The sequence below is a fragment of the Rhinolophus ferrumequinum genome, chromosome 16 (assembly GCF_004115265.2).
Source record: "Rhinolophus ferrumequinum isolate MPI-CBG mRhiFer1 chromosome 16, mRhiFer1_v1.p, whole genome shotgun sequence".
Lineage (NCBI taxonomy): Eukaryota > Metazoa > Chordata > Mammalia > Chiroptera > Rhinolophidae > Rhinolophus > Rhinolophus ferrumequinum.
The window spans coordinates 54,627,053-54,648,203 of record NC_046299.1 but is presented as its reverse complement, the minus strand read 5'-3'; the positions used below and the strand labels follow the sequence as shown (position 1 = coordinate 54,648,203).

The 21,151-nt window shown below is 49.6% G+C and overlaps 1 protein-coding gene across 2 annotated transcripts in view; it reads left to right on the top strand.

Moving 5' to 3' along the window:
* The window catches only part of POLR3A (RNA polymerase III subunit A), a 42,397-nt gene extending 22,688 nt beyond the window's left edge, over positions 1-19,709 (top strand). The window contains exons 16-31 of one of the 2 annotated variants that reach the window (XM_033130566.1): positions 286-458; positions 1,790-1,901; positions 2,944-3,062; positions 4,678-4,815; positions 7,026-7,196; positions 8,122-8,235; positions 12,520-12,606; positions 12,697-12,779; positions 13,292-13,462; positions 14,465-14,558; positions 14,743-14,835; positions 15,887-16,051; positions 16,547-16,711; positions 16,937-17,068; positions 18,155-18,287; positions 19,534-19,709. In XM_033130566.1, the coding sequence (XP_032986457.1) occupies positions 286-458; positions 1,790-1,901; positions 2,944-3,062; positions 4,678-4,815; positions 7,026-7,196; positions 8,122-8,235; positions 12,520-12,606; positions 12,697-12,779; positions 13,292-13,462; positions 14,465-14,558; positions 14,743-14,835; positions 15,887-16,051; positions 16,547-16,711; positions 16,937-17,068; positions 18,155-18,287; positions 19,534-19,682 (2,099 nt within the window). In that variant the 3' untranslated portion in view covers positions 19,683-19,709. The other variant, XM_033130567.1, reaches the window with a different exon arrangement.
* Positions 19,710-21,151: the final 1,442 nt, after the last annotated feature.

The window sequence follows — 21,151 nt, the reverse complement described above, 5'->3', positions numbered from 1 at the left end:
GGCTCATTCTCCATAGCTGGCTTTCTCAGCCTGCTCTCCAGTGGTTAATGGTAGTCCGCTTTAAAGTATCGTTAGTGGGGTATCACTGTGCTCCCCACTCAGTTGTAAAGCCTCTGAGTGGAGTTAGTGTGAGTCGTTTTTTATAACTCCCTAGGGACAGATACGGTAATTTGTATTGAATTGCATTGTGACAGATTCTCTGAAGGTATCAACGTGTTTCCACTTAGTGGGTTGACTAACATCCATGCCTCTCTCTCCCTGCTCTACCTGCTAACTGTTCTGCAGCTAACCGTGGATTCTCAATCGGGATTGGTGACGTCACACCCGGTCAAGGACTGCTAAAGGCCAAGTATGAGTTACTGAATGCTGGCTACAAAAAATGTGATGAGTACATTGAAGCCCTGAACACGGGCAAGCTGCAGCAGCAGCCTGGCTGCACTGCCGAGGAGACCCTAGAGGTGAGCACGGCTGTCTGGGTCAGGGCAGCCACGTCGTGCTCACAGGCTTGTGCTGTGAGCTGCACAGAGACGGTGGCAGAGAGCTGTGGGAAGTAAAGGCCGTGGCTTGAGTCTCTTGTCAGCCCTGTGCTCCTTGTTTGTGTGTGTTCTTCTTTGCTTCATGAGGAAAGGGCTCGGATCTGGTTCTGTACCCCTTCCAGCTTTCGCATTCTAGGTGGTGAAAACACAACCCAGTCTGTTCATTGGGCCACGTGGGGCTGCTCTTGTTTCGACATCATGCCTGGGCCCCTTCTGTAACTGGTACTTAGTGCTTCTGCCCTTTCTATTCCTGGCATCCTTCAACTAGGCTGGCACCGCAGCTCTTTGAATGGATGGTCTTTGAGAGAGACTTGGGTACAAAAAAGGGAATTTCATGTCTAGGAGCCACGTACCAGTCTGCTGCCCCCCTCACATTTGAAACTAGGTTACCTGAGAACTGGACCAGCACATGTCAGAATCCCACCAGCCCCAGTGAGCCCTGCATTTTCGCTGAAGCAGCCCGGGTCAGCCCAGGGTTTTGCCTGGCTCTCTTCTGCCTCCCTGGTAGCCTGGGGCTCAGAGCTTTAACTCATCTCAGTACGGAAGAGAGGCTGTTTAAGCAGTAAGAAATTTTCTGATGAAGTGAAATTTTTAAAACAGTTGTGTGAGGTATTCACCATTAGCTTAGTTTTAATCTCACTTACATCTTAGAGCGGGGGAAGAGTGGATGTTTCTCACCTAGAGGCCTCAGCAGCACTTGTTTTTAATGGAAACATGACTCCTAAGTGATTCAGCATCCTCAATTGTGAGCTGAGATATGACAATCTGTGGATGAGCTCATGGACTAGAATATTCTTGTCAGAGTCACCTCATCACACGCTTAACTTGTGGAAATTCAAATGCGTGCTCAGCAAGAAAATATAGACAAATCTTATAAATAGTACCAGTATTATCTTGCGCTTTATACATTTATTTAGGCACGAGTGTTTATATACAACAGTATAGATGCAGATCCATCATTGTGTGGGTTCCTCTGCACAAAGCCATGTGCTTTCTGCTTTATTGCCATTTCAAGGATTTTTCAGGGTTTTGTCACTGCTCATTTGCACCTTACACACTGGGTTTGGAACCTTGTAGAAGATGTGGGTCTGTACACATAGGGCATCCTGGTCTCCTAAGGCTCTGAAACCTCTATCTTTTGGAAATCTGACATCTTGCATGAATGTTTTCAAATCTCGGGTGGTAAACGGGGCATGTGTCAGCAGCAGAGCCCGCGAGGACGACCCCACCACACGTGTCCCCTCCCCCACCAGGCCCTGATCCTCAGGGAGCTGTCTGTGATCCGCGACCACGCGGGCAGCGCCTGCCTCCGGGAGCTGGACAAGAGCAACAGCCCCCTCACCATGGCTCTGTGCGGCTCCAAAGGTGAGTGTGCGCCTGTCCGGCCGCTGCCGGCGCCCTGTTCCCGTCGGGCCGGCCGCTCTGCTTCCGGAAAGCGTAGGAAGCATGACGCCTCACAGGCCTTTGTTTGTACGGGCATCTTCTTAAATCGTATGCAGTGGACCCGACAACACAGGTTTCAGTTGCGTGGGTTCACTGACACGCCCGTCTTTTAAATATCAGCTGTACTTTCAACCCGCGGTGGGGAATCCACATATGCAGAGGGCTGACTTAAGTTATACGTGAATTCTCGACTACCGGCAGCCATGGCCCTTCACCCCCGCATTGTTCAAGGGTCAACTGTAGATGGAAAAAGAATTACTGGCATTTTGGGGGGTTTTAACTCTTCTAGAGGAGCTTGGTAATGTGTGTGGATTTCTGAGTTTGAGGGTATTTTGAGCCACTTTGAAACAACTTGGAAAAAAAAGAGCTAGGGATTTTTAAAATAACACATTTAGTGATGAGGCAAAATGCTTTATTTTCATAGCTACCCAGGACCTTAAAGCTTAAGTTTTCAGGATACTGTGCTCAAATTCAAAACCCCCATGTGTCTTCTATTTCTGTAAATTTTTTACACATCAAGTCCAACCTCTTGAACTTCGCCTTTCACCCCAATATTCTCCTACTTCCTGCTCCTGGTACGTGCCCCACACCTTTCGCATTCCTATGTCTTTGCTTCCCACTTCTCCACCCACTTTGGAACTCCTCCCCTTCCTTTCATGTCCAAGTCACGATGTCCTGCAACGGTCCAGCCTGGTGCTGCCGTCTGCTGGAAGACCCCTGGAGGTGTTGCCTCCATCCCCGAGGTGCATAGCTGCTCCAGCACGTCCAGCCCTCGCTCTGCCTTCCCTGTGTTACCGACAGCTGTGCCCTGCATTCTTCCCGTTCTGCCTCACAGTCCCTACGCCATGAACTCGTTCAGGATAAGAGATTGTGCTGCATTGCGTTCCCATTTGATCCCACAGATCTGCTCGCACATCCATTCGTTTTATTTCGGTGAATGAATATCATTCCTGACCTTCCCCAGGTTCCTTCATTAACATATCACAGATGATTGCCTGCGTGGGACAGCAAGCCATCAGTGGCTCCCGAGTGCCAGATGGTTTTGAAAACAGGTCCTTGCCTCACTTTGAAAAACACTCAAAGGTAAGCAGTAGTGGGTCAGGCAGAACTTTGAAGGACGACCGTCAGTGCAGAAGAGGGTAACGGAAGCTCTGTGGCTGCCAACCGAGCGACTCCTGGAGGTGGTGTAAAAGGGCAGGCGCTCAGGGTTATTATTCCATCTTCAGCCCCATGTGAGTCCTGTGGGAGGAGCCTTGTTCAACCCAGATCTATAGAACTTGGACCACTGCCCTCTTCTATGTTTTCTCTGAAAGGAGGAGGATATCACATTCCCATCCAACTTAGCTCAAGTAATGGAAACGTATAGTTACTTTATATATACAAGATAGTCATAGTATGAACCACCCTGAGACCAGGAAACCCTAGAGTCTGCTCTCTGGAATTCTCAAACTCAGCTTTCGAATGACTTCTGAGTGCCACTGGCCCTTGTGGTTAGGGCGCTAGTGTAAGCAGAGAGAGGGAGGCAGACCCATGCTGGGGTGGTTCTGGAATTCCGGGGCAGACGACTATTAAATCTGTAGTTAAGGAACTTGGAATAGATTTGTCATTCAGTAAATTCTGGGTTTGGAGTCAGCTGTTATTCCCATTAAAGCACAGGTGCCCAGCTGTTCCTGCCCCGTGGAACTGCAGGATTTCTGTCTGGCCCCTCCTGGGGAGAAAGGACTGCTGCACTGAGAGTATATGGCTGGGCTCTGCATCAGGCAGCCCCAGAACAATTCAGGTCGTCTGCCCAAGACCGGAATTGACTGGAGGTCAGGCAGATAAATGGTCACTGGGATGGCACCTGCCTGTACTTGTCCAGCTCAGAGTTCTAAGGCAGCCTGACCCACCGAGAGGAGAGGCCAGGGGCAGCCCGACTTCCCAGGCCCTAACCAGTGTTAGGTTTGAGAGAGCTGTGCTTGCCTATGAGTGTACCGGCTGGGCCTTAAACAAAAGAGGGAAGCTGGAGGTCGGCCTGTGCATCTGGATTGTGGTCTCAGGAACATAGAGCTATCCAGATCAAAGGCCATTTGCCCATTTCACATGCTGCTTTATAGACGTATGTGTTTCTTTTGCAGTGTTTTTGAAATACATTTTACATATCATAATCATCCATTTAAAGTGTGTAGTTCACTGACTTGTATATTGACAAAGTTGTGTGATCATCACCATAATCTAATTTTAGAACCTTTCCATTGTCCCAAAATGAAACCCCATAAACATTAGAAGTACACGGTTATGTTTTGGAGGTGGGCAGGCCTGGCCCGGAGGAAGGATGTCTTAAGGGGGTCGTTCCCTAGGGAACGGGCAGGGCAGGCTGCTTAGTCAGCAGGTGCCCTGTGAGGTCCTTGACCGCTTGCCTGCTCTATGGATAACAGCCCAGACTTTGGTTTCCCTCTCCTGAGCCACTTGCCTGCCACTGGCATCAGTGCCAGCCCCAGCTGGAACCTCACCCTCCTTGTCTCTGGTAAGGATGGGTTGTGCCAAATTAGTTCTCTAAGAAAGGGCATATAAAGCCTGCCACTTCATGAGAGTGCACTGGCCAGGTACTTACAGCCTAAAGGTGGGGCACTTTCTGATTTGAATGGGTTTTGGAATCACGGACCTTGAACTTTTTCTTTTGTTTGATTTTTCTTTTTTTTTTTCAATCTCTCTTTAGCTCCCAGCTGCCAAAGGCTTTGTGGCTAATAGCTTTTATTCCGGTTTAACACCAACGGAGTTCTTTTTCCACACAATGGCTGGCCGGGAAGGTCTCGTGGACACAGCCGTAAAGACAGCTGAAACAGGATACATGCAGGTAACCTGAAGCAACGTAGGCCGTTAGCAACAGAGTGGGGCAGGGCTCTGTGGTTTTTGACTGCTGACTGTTTAAATATTTTGAGCAATAATTTATCTGGTCCTGATATTTAAAAGGAAAAATGAAGAGACATAGGTGCCCTAGAAATAAACAATACAAAAGGGTAAAGTTAATGTTCTAAATTCTGTGTACCTCGAATGATTAAGCCCAGGCAAGCCTCTCAGAGGAGAACATGGGCTGGAGATGCATCCTGGGACACACCATTGAACCTCACCGAGCCTGTTTCCTAATACATGAAAAGGGGGCGGGGGGTGACAAGACACCTCCTAATTATTGAGAGGACTCTGCTTCTCACTGTGCAACTATTTATGTAACTTGTTTTTGGTATCATTCTAATTGGCTCCAAGAACCTATTCCAGTGCCCACAAAAAGGCTCTTTCTCCACTGTACAGTTCTAGGATAGGAGGTTCAAGTGGACAGGGCTAAACTAGAGGGTGTCCTGTTCCTGTCCTAGGGACCCGTAAAGCAGAGGAGTGAAAACTCATTCTGTAGAACTGCAAGCAAAGCATTTTCTTTGCAGTCCAATTTTCACTTCTACTCTGCGTACTCCATAGCCTATGTTTTTTGTTATTTTTATTTCAATTTTTTTTTTAAAGATTTTATTGGGGAAGGGGAATAGGACTTTATTGGGGAACAGTGTGTACTTCCAGACCTTTTTTCCAAGTCAAGTTGTTGTCCTTTCAATCCTAGTTGTGGAGGGTGCCGTTCAGCTTCAAGTTGTCCTTTCAGTCTTAGTTGTGGAGGGCGCAGCTCAGCTCCAGATCCAATTGCAGGGGCGCAGCCCACCATCCCTTGTGGGAGTCGTACCGGCAACCTTGTGGTTGAGAGGACACACTCCAACCAACTGAGCCATCTGGGAGCTCAGTGGCAGCTCAGCTCCAGGTGCCATGTTCAATCTTAGTTGCAGAGGGCGGAGCCCACCATCCCTTGCGGGACTCGAGGAGTTGAACCGACAACCTTGTGGTTGAGAGCCCACTGGCCCACGTGGGAATCGAACCGGCAGCCTTTGGAGTTAGGAGCATGGAGCTCTAACCGCCTGAGCCACCGGGACGGCCCCTATTTCAATGTTTTTATCTACTTCCAATACCAGATAAAATGAACACTCCACAAGTTGCTGGGCCATGAACTTGCTGTGGCTCTGTGTCCTCTTTCTCCCCACTGTGGCTCCCAGTTTGAGAAGCATGGCCCTTTGCAAGCTGGGAAATCAGGATTGATCCAGAAATATGAATGAATGGGCCAGAGCAAACAAGGTTGATGAGGGTGAAAATGGACTTTAGTCGGTAGACACCTATTTCCGTAACCTCTTCTGTACCTTATGTGTCATTACTGATACCTCCCTTTTAATCACCTTTTGATGGGAAATTGCCCTTCAGTTTTGGAGTGTGTTGCTCTTGTCAAAAACCCAACAGACTAAAATACTTTAACCACTCTTGCCAAAATGTCATCTGACTTTATATTTTGTCTTTACCTTTTTGGAGTAGAGAGTATGACTTTCCCAAGTAGTGTGTTAACCTAGAACAAATTAGTTGTAGCATAAGGGATTTTTGTCTTGAAGCTGCCTGGAGGAAGACTTCTTTCTCTTTAAGTCACTGAGCCACCATCACGTTGCTGGCTGGAGTGTGTTCTGCTGGTGGAAGGTTTTTCCCTCAGCAGGTTTGAGAAATGGCTGCTGCCTGCTGCTTCACACACAATGCTGTCCCTGTTCTCTCTTTCCCCTGTGTCCCAGAAGAGGGTCTGCACCTGATCCTCTGTAATTCATTTTGAAGTCCACAGGGGTCCTAGATTAAGTTGTGTTTAGAAATGCAAAACTATTGCATTATTTTATACCTCAGGGAAAAGAAGAGGGAAGGCAAAGCAGGCTAGGAAAACAGTGTTTGCATAGTCCTTTGGGGGTGATGGGTTTAAGTTGCATGTATTCTAAAACACACTAAAGTGCTGGAGGTGGGAGCATATTCTAAATCCCACTGGACAGGTTAGTGAGGTTAGTGTTCTTGGCGTCAGGGGAATCTTTTTAAGGGATTTCTAATAGAGTGTTTTTGTGTGATTGAAGTACTAGTAACCTTGAAACTTACAGTTGCAAATCTCACCCTCTGCACACGAAGCTGGTCTCCTCAGAGCAGCTGAGCTGTTTCCCCTTTCTCTCCCTGTAGAGAAGGCTTGTAAAGTCCCTTGAAGATCTTTGCTCACAGTATGATCTGACAGTGCGAAGCTCTACGGGTGACATTATCCAATTCATTTACGGAGGAGATGGCCTAGATCCTGCCGCTATGGAGGGAAAAGATGAGCCCTTGGAGTTTAAAAGGGTTCTGGACAACATCAAAGTAAGATTTAGTATTCTATCTGGGGTCAGAGTGTTTTCCAGAACATTTTTAGAATGGAAGTACCTTTTGGAATATCATACACAGTTAATGCTCAGTCATATGTACCCAACCACTGGGTTAGTATTTTTCTTTTTGTGCTACTCCACATAATTTTCCCAAATCTTAAAGGAAAAATACTCTCTCAATTTCCAAGTCTAGTGTTGGTAGTGATCGAATACCAATAGAAGAGGGCTTTGGTTTCTGTGTCTGGTGACGTGTAATAGGAGAGAGGTCAGTGTTGTAAGTCACCGGTATTGAGAAGCAGCCACATTTCACATACTTTAACTGGGGGTATAATTGAGAACACTCGTTTGGAAGGTAGAGTGATAATACTGATGTGAATTTAAATGTGGCTGCCTTTTGAGCCAACAGTTCTCCTTACTGGAGTCTGCCCCACAGAAATGATCCAAATGTGCAGAAGGGTTTTTCCAGCATTGTTTATAGTGGAGGCAAACCATGAGTGAAGGATAGCTCAGGTACATCGTGGTCTGCCTGTACGTTAGTGTGATACGCGGCCATCACAACTGGGGAAATCCCGTGAGCTTGGGGTGCCAGGAGTATTTTCACTCTTGAAATGTTTGGGGTTTTTTAAAACAGCAATTTGTATTTGCAATGCCAGTCTGGGGTGGGATGAAGGTCGGGTAGTAATGGAACAACACCCACTGAATAGCCCAGAAGCCTTTGTATAAGATGGAGCGTCAGTTTCCTCCGTTTTCACCTTCATATTAAAGGCAGTCTCAAATTTGATTTGAAGAGAAAGAAACCTCACAGGTTGCTCCAAGCCCCCTCTGCGTCAGGTCACTTGTTTCTCACAAGCCCTGTCAGTTAGTACTGCCCCCCCTGCCCGTGCCCGCCGACATCACGCTGTTTCCTTTTAATACTCGAGGCAGTGTTCCCGTGTCAGAGCGAGCCAGCCCTCAGCAAAAACGAGCTGATCCTGACCTCTGAGTCGATCATGAAGAAGAACGAGTTCCTCGGCTGCCAGGACAGCTTCCTGCAGGTACGCTCCGCAGTGCTGCTGGTCCCGGCGTGGCTGTCCCCCAAAAAGTGTTGGCCAGGTGCCGGCCGGTGGATTTGTACCAGCCAACTGAAATGAATGTGTGTCATGTCTGTCTTAGTTTCTGTCTTTCTTTCACACAAGTGTTTCCCTCTTATAAGAAAACGTTTTAGCCAGAGGACTAATTCTGAAGGCCTGTCCCTGTGAGCGCACTCTGCGGTCGTCTTGTGGACCAGCTCTGTCTTCAGTCATTCTGAATCGCAGTCATTTGTATCAGTGCTGCTATTGTTTTAATACCATCTCTTTTAAATCACTCTTTCTCTTACCATAGTGTGGATCAGAAATCCGGGGGGTCAGCCTTCCTTTTTCTTCCAGGGAGCTGTTACCTTGATATCCTCTTGAGGTTTTTTACTTTGTTTCTATTGTATTTATCTCACTGACCCACTCAAGCAGCTCCTTTCTGTGGCTATAATCGTGGTTATGATCAAAAGCAAAGGGATACAGAAATCAGTAAATGGTTTCCTTTGTGTACTGATTGGTAATTCAGATGCAGCACAAAATCAGGACTGTGTCCCTTTCAGTATCTCAAAAATAAATAGCGCAAAGTGAAACTTGAAGATCGCTTTTAAGTAAGGGAGCTCTTTCATATGGTGAGGCGTGAAAGGTGAAAAAGAGATGCTTCCAGACTTTAATATGTTTAAAATCAAGAGTGTAACTAGGCTGAGTGCCTTTGTTTTGATTTTGTTTTCCCCACAGATTTTCCTTTTTTTAAAAAAAAACTAACAAATTAGAATTGTAATTTTGTTTTTCCGCATAACTATATTTACTTATTTATGTCTCTGTTCATCCTTGAAGACCCTAACTGAGACAGGCTATGAGAAATACAATGAGGTAACGTACTTCGCATGCTGTGCGGTGCCAAGCGTAGCGGTGCGGACGCGAGCAGCACCCCAGCTGTCTGCCAGCCCTGGGGACAGCAGGTTTCCGTCCCAGTGCTGGCAGACCCAGCTTCCTCGGTCATCACTTTGGCCTGGTTCCTTTCTTGCCTTTGACAAGCTTTCACGGGTGACCCACTGACCGGCAGTGTTTATTTATTCGGCGAGCACTGGTTCATCCATCGCTGTGTCCCACGCCGTGCAGATCCCGGGAACGTGCTACATATAATTTAGAACAATAAAGATGCCTAAACGTGTCCTTGCCCTTCAGTGGCTCACAATCTGATGGACTCAGATTTGCCAAGAGGATCCAAAATCCTCTAGCCAGACATTCACCTGAGCCCCTGAAATGTTCTCTGGCCGTAGCCTGCGCCAGAGAGGAGGCAGCAGAGGCAGCTCCTGGGTGGCGCTGAGCCCTGGCCCAGCCAGAGGCCGACGCCTGCTCACAGATGCACTGTGGAGTGAGTGTGAGAATTTAACTGCTGGTTCATCGTGTGATTAATTGCCTGCCGATTGCTCTGTTCATGTGAGTTCCCTGTAGTATGCATGGGTTGATTCAGCTGAATCCTTAGTACTAGCTTAATTCAGTTTTCATTTCTGCAAAATGAGCTTCCCCCCACCCCCCACCTCCAGAATATCTAACTTTTGTGTAAGGAAAGTGATTCCTTTCAGCAAAGGCACTGGAAGTGGGCCCCTGTGGGTGGCAGCTGAAAGATCTCATTTCCAGTGCTTAAGCTGGGGAATGGTTTTAGCTGTGTGCTCTCTACTTCTCTGTGTGCAAAGTTCCTCACAGATGAAAATCCCCTGGGTCTGCTCAGCCTTACGCTTGTTCCGGTTTCCCTGCGCCGACAGGTAGGGCAGCCTTTAACACCTGGCGATCGAATGGCAGCAACTGAGCCAAGAGGGCTTTCAGGACACAGCGACAGCCTGACAAGTAGGCTGCGGGAGGAAATTACCAGTGTGAAAGAGGCTCTTTACACTGCATGATATAGAAGAAAAATTAAGTGCCAGCCAGTATCAAGGCCTTTGAGGATTCCCACTGTTAGGCAGAGTGTCACCAGGATAGGTTGCTCCACTGCCCTCTCCAGCTCTCGTTTCCCCCTCTGGTTTGCAGTAACTGTCTCTGAAAATGCAGTCTCAAACTCATAATTAGTAAGTAAGCCTGGCGATTTTCTCTTTAAAAAGAGTCTCCTGAGAATTTTCAAGTTCTTGCAAACTAATAAAAGTCCTTTCTGTATAGAACGATGGCTGAGTGGCGCAGTAACCCTCTTTGTATTGTCACGCTTTCTCACTGAGCAGGCGAGCTGGCCAACAGGGCAGTCAGGAGAAAGCCGTGTTCATGAACAAGGGATAGCCAGGGTGTGATGGACCCTCCTCCCCCGCCAGGTAGACCCTTGGTCACGTGGGCTCCTAAGAGACAGACTGAAATTCCTAGTTGGCAGAGACGGCATTGCAGAAAGCCCTGCCCTGAGAGCAGACTTTGGAGACAGCTCCGACTTCGAGGAGAGGCCTGTCGCTTTGGCCAAGCCCCTGACCTCGCTCAGACCCGGTGCCTTATGCTCTGGAGCGATGGGACTGGTGAGATCTCATAGGGAGGGCTCATTGCGCCAGGCAGCAGCTGACTGGGAGCAGCCATGAGATGAGCCATGCTGGGTTTTACTTTCACAAAAGGTAGTAACTAGAAATTGCTAGGTAGTCTATGGGAGGCTAAAGAAATGTACTTTTGCAGGGTTAGGATAGAGCTGGGTTAGTTAGGTGTTAAGCACTCTATATGTGCCTTGTAGGGTTTATGTTTGCAAAAGTGGACTTCTGATTCAGTCTGCTTTTCAAACATTTGTTTTAGACTCCAGGTGTTTTCAGCTATGTGACATTAACGGAGCAGACTTGGGGCAGGGCATGCTGGCTTTCTCCTTGGGGGCCCCTCGGCCAGCCTTAGAATGGAGAAATAAGACCGCATGAGGCTTTGCAATCACCACAGATTCAGTGCCCCCTTGGGCCAGCGCACGGGTCATCCATGTGTGTGGATCCGTCCTCAGCCAGCCACACAGAGCTGCTGGATGCCTGCAGTTAGCCAGAGTACCATTCGTGCTCACTGTCACTGATTTATCCAAAGTCACTGCGGGAAATTATATTTCCCAGAGGGCTGCTGAGGAGGAAGTATAATCTGTCCACTCTCCTCATATTCTCAAAAATGGCCCTGGATCAAAAACAGCCAATTGCTGTCCCCAGGACTGCATTACAGTGACCTCTGAAGGATGCGGCTACTGCATGATGTGTGCCATCAGCTTACCTGAGAAGTGCTCTAAGAGTCAATCCCGTAGCGCTTAATGTGTGACCCCCTGGAGCAGGACTTGGATAGGTGTAGCTCACACCACACCCCGTCTGTAAGCACTCCCCGAGAGGAGGTACTGGCAGATCCTGGTTCTAGGAGTGACCACGAGGCTGGTTTTATTTCACAGACACACAATCAATTGTAGAGCAGATGGGTTTTCCCCTTTGGTTGCTAGAAAACTTCGAGTCAGGTCTGTAGTCTCTATCCCTGCCCTATGGACCCTCCACATGATGTATTTTTCACTTTCCTTGCTCCATTTTATTGCCATCCTGGGGCTCAAAGTACCGTTTTAAAGTACAACAAGAATAGCAAATATACTGGTGTTTCACTTCTCGCTTCAAGAGCGGCTTCCAGGAATCTTCCAAAGTTCTAATTGTGTATGGGAAGGAAGCATGAGACTGGGGCAGTGAAGCAGAGGTGAGAGTCACAAGAAAGAGAAGCTGGGTTCGGGAGTATTTCCTTTGAAATGAAGGCAAGCTGAAAGCAGATGTTAGAAATGTGTGTATGTCTATGAAGCTGTGTGTTAGCTTGTAAGTATTTAAGTTGATCGTAATGGCTTCAGAAGAAATTCTCAGAAATGAATCAGTCCAGACACTAAAAGTATACATGGTACGCTTCTACCTGTTCTGAGCTGTGTGGCTGTAGGCAACACGGTACAGCAGGAGCACGGAAGAGAAAGCGACAGGTATAAAGGCTTATCCGGGCGTCACTCCCATGTGCTGTGGGGGGCGGCACGGCGGGACGGAGAGGGCCTGAGGTGTGCCCTGGCCGAGTCCATGTTGGAGTAAAAGGCCTTAGAAACACCCAAACCACTGAGCGATGTGGCCAGGGTGTGGATGCTGTATTCCATGGAAAAACGTTTTGTTCTAGAACTTGTATCTACATTGTGTCCCTTATAGTATATATTTAGCTATCACTAAAATATGATGGGATTACTTTATTATTGAAGTTTATAACACACATCATGTCATCCAGATTACTGAGAAACATGCAACTGATGTTTGCTCTGTAACCTTTCAGGAAATAAAAAAATTCATTAAGGGGGTTTCTGAGAAGATCAAGAAAACCAGAGATAAATATGGCATCAACGATAACGGCACAACAGAGGTAACCGCCTTCCCCGACGGGTTAGGAAGGACACTCCGGAATGTTCAGGTGCTTCCAGCTCTAACTCTGCACTTGGTTTCGTTCTTCCAGCCCCGTGTGCTGTACCAGTTGGACCGGATCACTCCCACCCAAATAGAAAAGTTTCTGGAGACCTGTAGGGACAAGTACATGAGGTAGGGATGCTGATTGTCTTGGGCTGCCGGGAGGTCACATGGGCCTCTCGTATCCTGTTTCCCCACGGAAATAAAATCCGCAGCAGCACCACTTAGTGACAGCCAGCAGTTGAGCAGGTTCTGTCACCTCTTATCTAGGGATTCCAGCGGGTAGATAAACTGGAGTCACCAAGGTGTGGAAATAACTGCAAAGACATTTCCCAGTGTCCTCCCACAGAAGAACTGCCGTGTGGTTGGTGGGTGCCAGCTACTGTGTCTGCGTTCGGGACCGTTTGTTAGCAGAGCTTAGGTCTTCTCCAGGCACTAGGTGTTCGGTCCCAGCCATCGCACGCTGACCGCAAGTAGCCACACAGTGTCCACTGTCATTACTGGACGCCTGTCACGAGCACAGCCCGGCTCGTTGCCAGCTCCTTCCTGACTAATGGCATCTGCGTGTTTTCGCATGAAAGGAGATAACCAGAAGCCCCGCCCCAGCAGTTTGCTGTACCTGCATCCGCATCTTTTCCTTCTAGGGCACAGATGGAGCCGGGTTCTGCGGTCGGCGCGCTCTGCGCCCAGAGCATTGGCGAACCGGGCACCCAGATGACCCTGAAGACGTTCCACTTCGCGGGCGTGGCCTCCATGAACATCACGCTGGGCGTGCCCCGGATCAAAGAGATTATCAACGCTTCTAAGGCCATCAGGTGCCCGCCTTCATTTCCCTTCTGTTCCCATCTCCTGTCACGTTTCTTGAGAAACAGCAATTCTCTCGTCATAGGGGATACTCAGATGGGCGGTATCCCAAACATCGGTGGAATGCTTGTGTTAATCACATTTTAGTTTTTAAAAAATCCACTTGGGAAAAAAATAAGTTGAAACTGGAGACAAAGTGGAAAAAGCGGTTCTTTATGGCCACAGTTCACGTGAAAGAGAAACAAAAAATCAACTGGAAAAATTGTAGCATTGTGTCGCTGTAGATTTTAAGCTTTTGATGTCATGTTCCTAGCCTAATTAGGCCTGGCTGATGTGTCTACCACTTGGGCTATGGTCGCATTCTATGACTCCTGCATGATTTCATGATAGGATTCGCAGGTGATCTGAGACTAGAAAAGGGAGAAATACGTTACAGTGCATTTGATGACAAAATGATGATTCATCTATGATCTGAATCTAACAAAGTGACAAATAGCAGTAAGTGAAAGAAAGCTGTGCTTGGTTCTAGAACAGTACCTGTGGGCGTCCAGGGCGGCAGGAGCTTTGCCTGCTTCCTCTGGGCTGGTCAGAGTGTTCAGGGGCCACCGTCCAGGACAGTGCGGACAGATGCTGATTGCTAGTGGTTGAAGGAGCTGGAGGTGTCGTGGAGAGGAAGTAATGAGGGCGGGGGAAGGGTGGGAGAAGCTATAATGCATGAAGTTCACTCAAGGAACAGAACTAAAATAACTACTTATCAGGACCGAAGAGGAAGAGGTAGGTTCACTGGGCCAGGGAGAATTTTCTGAAAGCCATTTCATTCACTCATAGAGTGGGTTGCCCCGGGAGCTCCCAAAATAGTAAATCTAAATGAGAATGTGTGAAGGAGCGTGCCTGACACACAGTGAATGCTCCATAAATTGCAGTTGCTTTTAGCATCACGTGTCTAAATGGGCGGATTCCACCGGCGGCGGCGGCCGTCCTCCTTGTGCTCTAGTCGGTTTTCCTTTTCGTAGCACTCCAATCATCACAGCCCAGCTGGACAAGGACGACGATGCAGATTACGCTCGCCTCGTGAAAGGCAGAATTGAGAAAACCCTCTTGGGAGAGGTAAGGAGAAGTCCCTCTTAGGAACAAGGAAACGACCAGTGGCGTTGCAAGGGGGTATAGAAAGCAATGGCAGTGGGTATACCGCTCAGTGTGTCTATACTGCTCGGTGTCTAAAAACACAGCGAGCAGCGATGCCCTCGGGAGAGGGGAAAGGGACTAACATTGTGATCTTCCCTCGCTACAGATTTCCGAGTACATTGAAGAAGTCTTTCTTCCTGATGATTGCTTTATTCTCGTCAAGCTCTCCCTGGAACGGATTCGACTTCTGAGACTGGAAGTGAGTCACGTAATTAAATGTGTTGAGGCCGTCATCCCCTGTGAGTCCCAAGACAGGTGCTGATAAAGTAGGGCAGGCGTGAATCAAGACGCCAAGAGCACGGCCGAGGCTTTCTTGGTCGCTGTTCCTGTGCGAGTCTGTTGTTCCTCCACATTCTCTCTTTTTGAACCTGACACAGACATTGCCATTGAAAGACACAGGATATCAGTTGAAATTCTGTGCAGGCCATAATAGTCACTCACCGTGACAAAGTAGTACAATGACTGGTCTCCTTGTCTGTCTTCCCGATGTCTGGGAGAAGCCATAGAGCCGGCAGTGTCGTGTGTGGCCGCAGCACCCAGCGCAGCGCCCAGCTAGCTCAGTAAATAGTTTCGCATGGGCAGGTGAAGCTGGCGTTTACGTAGAGATGACAGGTGCAAGAGTATCAGCATTTCTCAGGGACGCACTGAGGTGGGGATGCAACTCTGTGACTTCCTGGTGCCTTCCTCCTTCTCTCAGGTCGTTGAAATGAATACTAATCGTACAGCCCATTCTCTCAGGTACCAAGTTCATGTGTTTTCCATGTAATGACCCAAATTGAGCAGCCAGTTCTCCAAGTTGGGGAATTCTTTAGTCTGGCTCTGGCTGCCTGCCTTGTGGCTGTTTTACCAGAAGAGCCGAGTAGCTCTGAGGAATGTAACACTCCAGCAGTTGTGGCGAGGTCAGTAAAGGGGAGGCTTCACCGATGCTTTTGAATTGTCCTGGTCTCCGACCTCCTGCCTCCCCTGACTCCCCCGGAGCCCATGGTTGTTGCCGTGAACGGAGCATGCAGTGTTAATGAAGGTGGAGGAGAAGGGGTAAAAAACTTTGTGTTCTCTTTTTGAATAAAGTACAAATATACATGCAGCACATAAACCAGTGCACTATGTCTCTGGTATTAAAATTTCATGGTAGGGAAAGACGTTGGGGAAAAAAATGACTGAAAAGTTTTCTTAGAGGAGCAATGATGAAAAAAGACTAGGAAACACGAGGCGTAGGCGCCTAGGCCGTCAGTAATGTCGCCGCCTCGCAGGTAAACGCCGAGACGGTGCGGTATTCCATCTGCACATCCAAGCTCCGCGTGAAGCCAGGCGACGTGGCCGTTCACGGTGAGGCTGTGGTGTGCGTCACCCCCAGGGAGAACAGCAAGAGCTCCATGTATTATGTTCTGCAGTTCCTGAAAGAGGACCTCCCCAAGGTGAGACAAAGCTCGTGCCTTCAGGGCCCGCGCAGCCCAGCGCCTGGGGCTTCGGAAAGGGAGACACCGCACTTGCCTTGAGCATGAATATCCAGGTGTCAGGGAACCCTAAGGACTCTGTCCTGCTGAGACTGAGGGTGGCACCCCATTTCTTCACTTCATCTTTGCCACGTCCCTAAGGAATCAGTCAGATTCTTCACGTTCTTAGCTCTGCCACACCAGCTCGGCCTGTCAGGGTCCTCTCTATTCTCTCCTAAAACTGAAGGTAGAATGAGGCAAGTCCCCTGAACTTCTGCTTTTCTCCCTAATCCCCAAAACAGGACACTTGTAGGTTTGCTATGTAACCAATAATCACTGAAAAACGGGGACAATCCAGGTAACAGGCCCAGGGCGTGACGTTCCAAGTTGTCACAGCCGCGGTGCTTTCTGTGGCCACCAGGTTGGTGGGGCCTGTGGGGACTGCAGGGTCTCAAGCCTTTGTGTCTCTGAGTGCAGGTGGTGGTGCAGGGCATCCCAGAGGTGTCCAGAGCTGTCATCCACATCGATGAGCAGAGTGGAAAGGAGAAGTACAAGCTCCTGGTGGAGGGTGACAACCTGCGGGCAGTCATGGCCACCCACGGTGTGAAAGGCACCCGAACCACCTCCAATAATACATATGAGGTACTGCTCACACCAGGTCACCTCCCTCGGTGCCCCCTCCAGGCCCTCAGTTGGGTCCTGGTGCACTTCTCGGACCCTGCCGTTTGCTCTGGGTTCACCACTAAAGACCCATTTTGAGAAAAGGGGGTGTGTGGGGCTTGCCGGGAGCCTGTAAGGCAGAGGAGGACGTAGAAGTAGGGTCGCCTCCAGGAAGTGGCTGCTTCCATTCACCCTGGCTCTCTGTAGGTGGAGAAAACTCTGGGCATAGAAGCTGCCCGGACGACTATCATCAACGAAATCCAGTACACGATGGTCAACCATGGCATGAGCATTGACAGGAGGCACGTGATGCTGCTGTCCGACCTGATGACCTACAAGGTGCGTGGAGGGGCCCGGCCTCCGCACAGCAAAGCTGTGCAGCTCGTAGAACACACAGCTGCAGTGAGCACCTGTCGGGAAATAAGACGTCAACATCACGGGAAAACCAACGCGTGGTGGTTGAGCTAGGTGCTCTGGTAAAATGTCAGTATGAAAACTGCCACCCCATGGCATGAGGTGGGACGTGGTTCTGTCCTCATGAGAATTATATCTGAGAGCAAAGCGAGCCGTTGCCAAAAGCCCAGGACTTCCTGGCAAACCCAGGGGTTTCTTCCTTATTAAACCCGTTCATCACACTTCTCCTGTAGCAATGTCCAGGAAAAGACTGTTAGCCTGATCTCGTTGGGGGGCTGACGGGGGCTGGTTGGTGACGTATTTTTTTCTTTTCCCAAAAAACATCTTCCCTCTAGCAGTCCAGCAGTGCCATAGGACACCACCAGGTTTTCATAATCCTCCCCGTTCAAACCTGCACTGGATTGCAGAACGTCCAGAAACTGGGTGGGAGAAAGGGCCCGTCCCCACCACTTGTAATAAAGGCTGTCACGTTTAGGTCTTCTCTTCTAGTCTTACTCTATGTACATGTATGACGTTTCTGTAATAGTGGGGGTGCCCTTTTCTTCTGGCTTTTTAGTTAAGGTTATGTTTTCCACATTGTTGCACAGTTTTTGTAAGTGTACTTTTTTAATGATGCTGAATATTCCTTTGAATGAAAGCGCCTCAGTGTACTTAACTCTATCCTTGCTTTGAGGCTTTAAAATTGAGTTTTGAGTTCTTTGAGCCATCATAAGCATCTCCAGAAGTGCTCTCTTTTTCTGAAAGGTAGATTTTTAATTGTAGTTCTCAGTTCTTCATTCTGTGTTCCAACGGCCCCTGGTTGTGAGTGGAAGGATCCATGTTGTCAGTGACTAATGGCGTTTATGGGACACAGGTGGGACAGGCAGCTGTGAGGATCCTGTTCAAACCCGAGGTTGTGACCTGAACAACTACTTGGCTGGTTTTTGCTTATTCTGTTGAGTGGACGTGGTGTGGTGTTGAGCTTTCATCCGTGGCATGGGTACCAGTCTGACACGCTGTCCCATGACGCAGGGTGAAGTCCTGGGCATTACTCGGTTTGGCCTGGCCAAGATGAAGGAGAGCGTGCTGATGCTGGCCTCCTTCGAGAAGACAGCTGACCACCTCTTCGACGCTGCCTACTTTGGCCAGAAGGACTCGGTGTGCGGTAGGTTTGGTGTTTCTAGGGGCATTGCCAGAGGCCTTGCTCGTTTGTGTCTTAGATCCTAGCAAGGGCTTCTTGGGAGGTGAGCAAACTGAGTAGGCAGAGCTTTTCTTTTTTAAGAATAAAGTCACAGATCATGGAATTGGAACCAACCTTTTGTCTCCAAAGCCTGACTGGAGCATCCTGCACCCCCACATCTGTTAGCAGGCTGACAGTTTCTGGGTCCAAGAAGAAAAGATTGACCCTGGGCATGTAGGAACTTTTCTAGCCCATGGAGTTGTAGTCGGCTATACCAGTCTTGCACCCTCTGTGGTGCCAAGGCTGGCAGGAGAGGGGCAGTGCCAGGTGTCCCTGCTGTCCTTTCACGTTCATTGAGCCCCTGTGCCAGGTACCTTATATACTGGTGTCTCAACACCTTGCGGTATAGTTATTACACCCTTGCACAAGTGCGAAGAGTCTGACTGCAGTCTCGCCCTGCACTGGCCCTATCCCTCACCACACAGCGCATCTCTGATGGGCCTGGTGAGAGGGAGCGTGAGCAGGAGCTGTCACAACAGTGCCTGCTGCCCGCCAGCTCTTCCCTGAGTCCTGTACAGAGTCCCGCTGTCTAGCCTTTCTCATGCCAAATCCCTGCAGGCCCAAGGGGACGGCCTGTGAGGGGTTGGGGCACAGGAAGCGCAGTAGCCTGCCAAAGTCACACGCTTGTCAGCCCAAGCAGGGAGTCCAGGCCTGGCCGCCATTCTCACCGCCAGAGCTCTGCTTCCTGGTGGCCATTTCCCATCTCACCTCCAACTCTTATGTGGATTTGCCAAACACGTGATAGGTGGGACCCCAGTCGGTATACGCCTGTTTTGGGCTCCGAAGGTTAAGTTAAGTCTTCCTCCTTTCAGGAGGCATAGGTTGCAGATGAAGGGAAAGCAGAATTACGTACTTCTTGAAGGTAAGTGGTGAAAGGAAAGAAAAGGGAGCAGAGATGGGGGCAGGAGAAGACCAACGCTGAGGTAAAGGTACGAGCGAGACTGCTTGACGGGCCAGCAGGGTGGAGGGCCCTGGGCTTGGCTGCAGCCCTGCCGCCCTCTCCCTCCGTGTCATGGACGAGGAGGCCAGGTGACCCGCGCAGTTCAGCCCGCTGGTGTGTAGTGGAACTGGGCCTCCAATCCCAGTGTGACTCCCCAGTCGGCAGCTGTCCTGTCCTGACAGCCCCTCCGGGGCCAAGGAGCTCTCTGATCTCCTTTCTCATTGGTTTCAGGGGTGTCCGAATGCATCATCATGGGGATCCCCATGAACATCGGCACCGGGCTCTTCAAGCTGCTCCACAAGGCCGACAGGGACCCGAGCCCGCCTCGGAGGGCCCTCATCTTCGACACGGATGAATTCCACATCCCCCTTGTCACATAGTCCAGGGGAGGGGACCATGGCCCCTTGTCCTGTCTCCAAGGGGCTCAAGACCCGCAGCTGCCGCCTGTGCTCTAGGACAGAGGCTCCATCCATGTCTCCACCGTGCCAGAAGGCCCCGTGTCCCTGGGAGCCGCCCACCCGGTGACCCTGACCACACCACAGTGCTTGGTCGGGACAACTGTTGTGTCTATCGTCTGAAACCTAATCTGGAGACAGCTCCACACCTCCTGCCCGCCCGCCTCCCCAGCCAGGCGTCCTTGCTCATTCCCACTCGCCCGTCCACCCACCGGCCCCCAGCGGGTCTCACCTGCCCGGAAGCCAGGTCTGAGCCCCAGGGCCAGGCACAGTCCTGAGTTTTCCATTCCTCAGTCATGCTGGAATCTCGCAATGTGACATACTTGTGTAAATATTGTTACTATTATTTATTTGTTTAGTTTGAAAATTTTGAAGTGTTTGTTACTTGATTTTACTTTTGAAACCAAGAAGCTATAGAAACCAAGAAAGCCAGCATTGAAGCGTCACTGGAAAAACTGGTTAAGCAAATGGGACCGTCTAGGATTTGTAATTGAGCTGAGACTGTCGTGAGGCCCAAGCTGCTCTGAAATGCCTTTCACAGACACCCTGGCCACCCCGTTGTTTTCATCCACCTCCAGTCCCCTCATTGTGACACTGCCTTGTCATTCTGCCTTGTGACAAGAGTCAAACCCATTCTTCACGGCCTGCAGAAGCCTTGCTGGCGTTTGGGACCTGCTGGGATGGGCACTGTCAGTGTGCAGAGATGATGAGTGAGGCTGGCCCACGCTGCCTGCCAGTGCACGGGACAACTGCGGAAACGGTGGCCTAAGAAGTGCCCCAGGGGCAGTGGTGGGAGAGGGCCCTCCTGGTTACAGACCAACGATACGGGGTGAAAGGGCCTCCTGGACAGGAAGGGAAGGGCCCATGAGGGTAGGATGTCAGCTGGAGCTGGGGACCCGCTTCAGTTGGCAATAGCAGGCTCCTTGAAGAGTAAATCTACTGTGACAATAGGAAGCACATGTCCGGCTCTGAGGAGAACACCAGCAGGGTATCCCAGAAAGAACCGCGTTTAATCCCCTGCTCAGGCTTCTGCCAGTGCGTCGTCACTGGTGGGGTTTTCAAGGCTTCTGAGGGGGGTTTGTGCAATAGGAAAGAAATGGACATAGCTTGTTTTCTAGAGGGCAGAAAGGGTTTGCTCCTGAACAGTTTTCTTTGTACTGAATTTGCTCCTTAGGATGTGCCCAGGGCCACGGAGAAGAAATGGCAGTGGCTGCAGCCCCGCCACCCCCCGTCTCTGGAGAAGATTCTGTGGAGCCTGTCCTTCCCTGCCCAGAACCGAGGCCCACTGTTCTGACTCTTCCTTCTCAGTGGGGCCTTGGAAAACCAAGGCTGCTTAGCTGGGAATGAGGTGATCGTGAAGTGGGGCTTTGACGCTAGTTGCTGGCTTCGTGCCC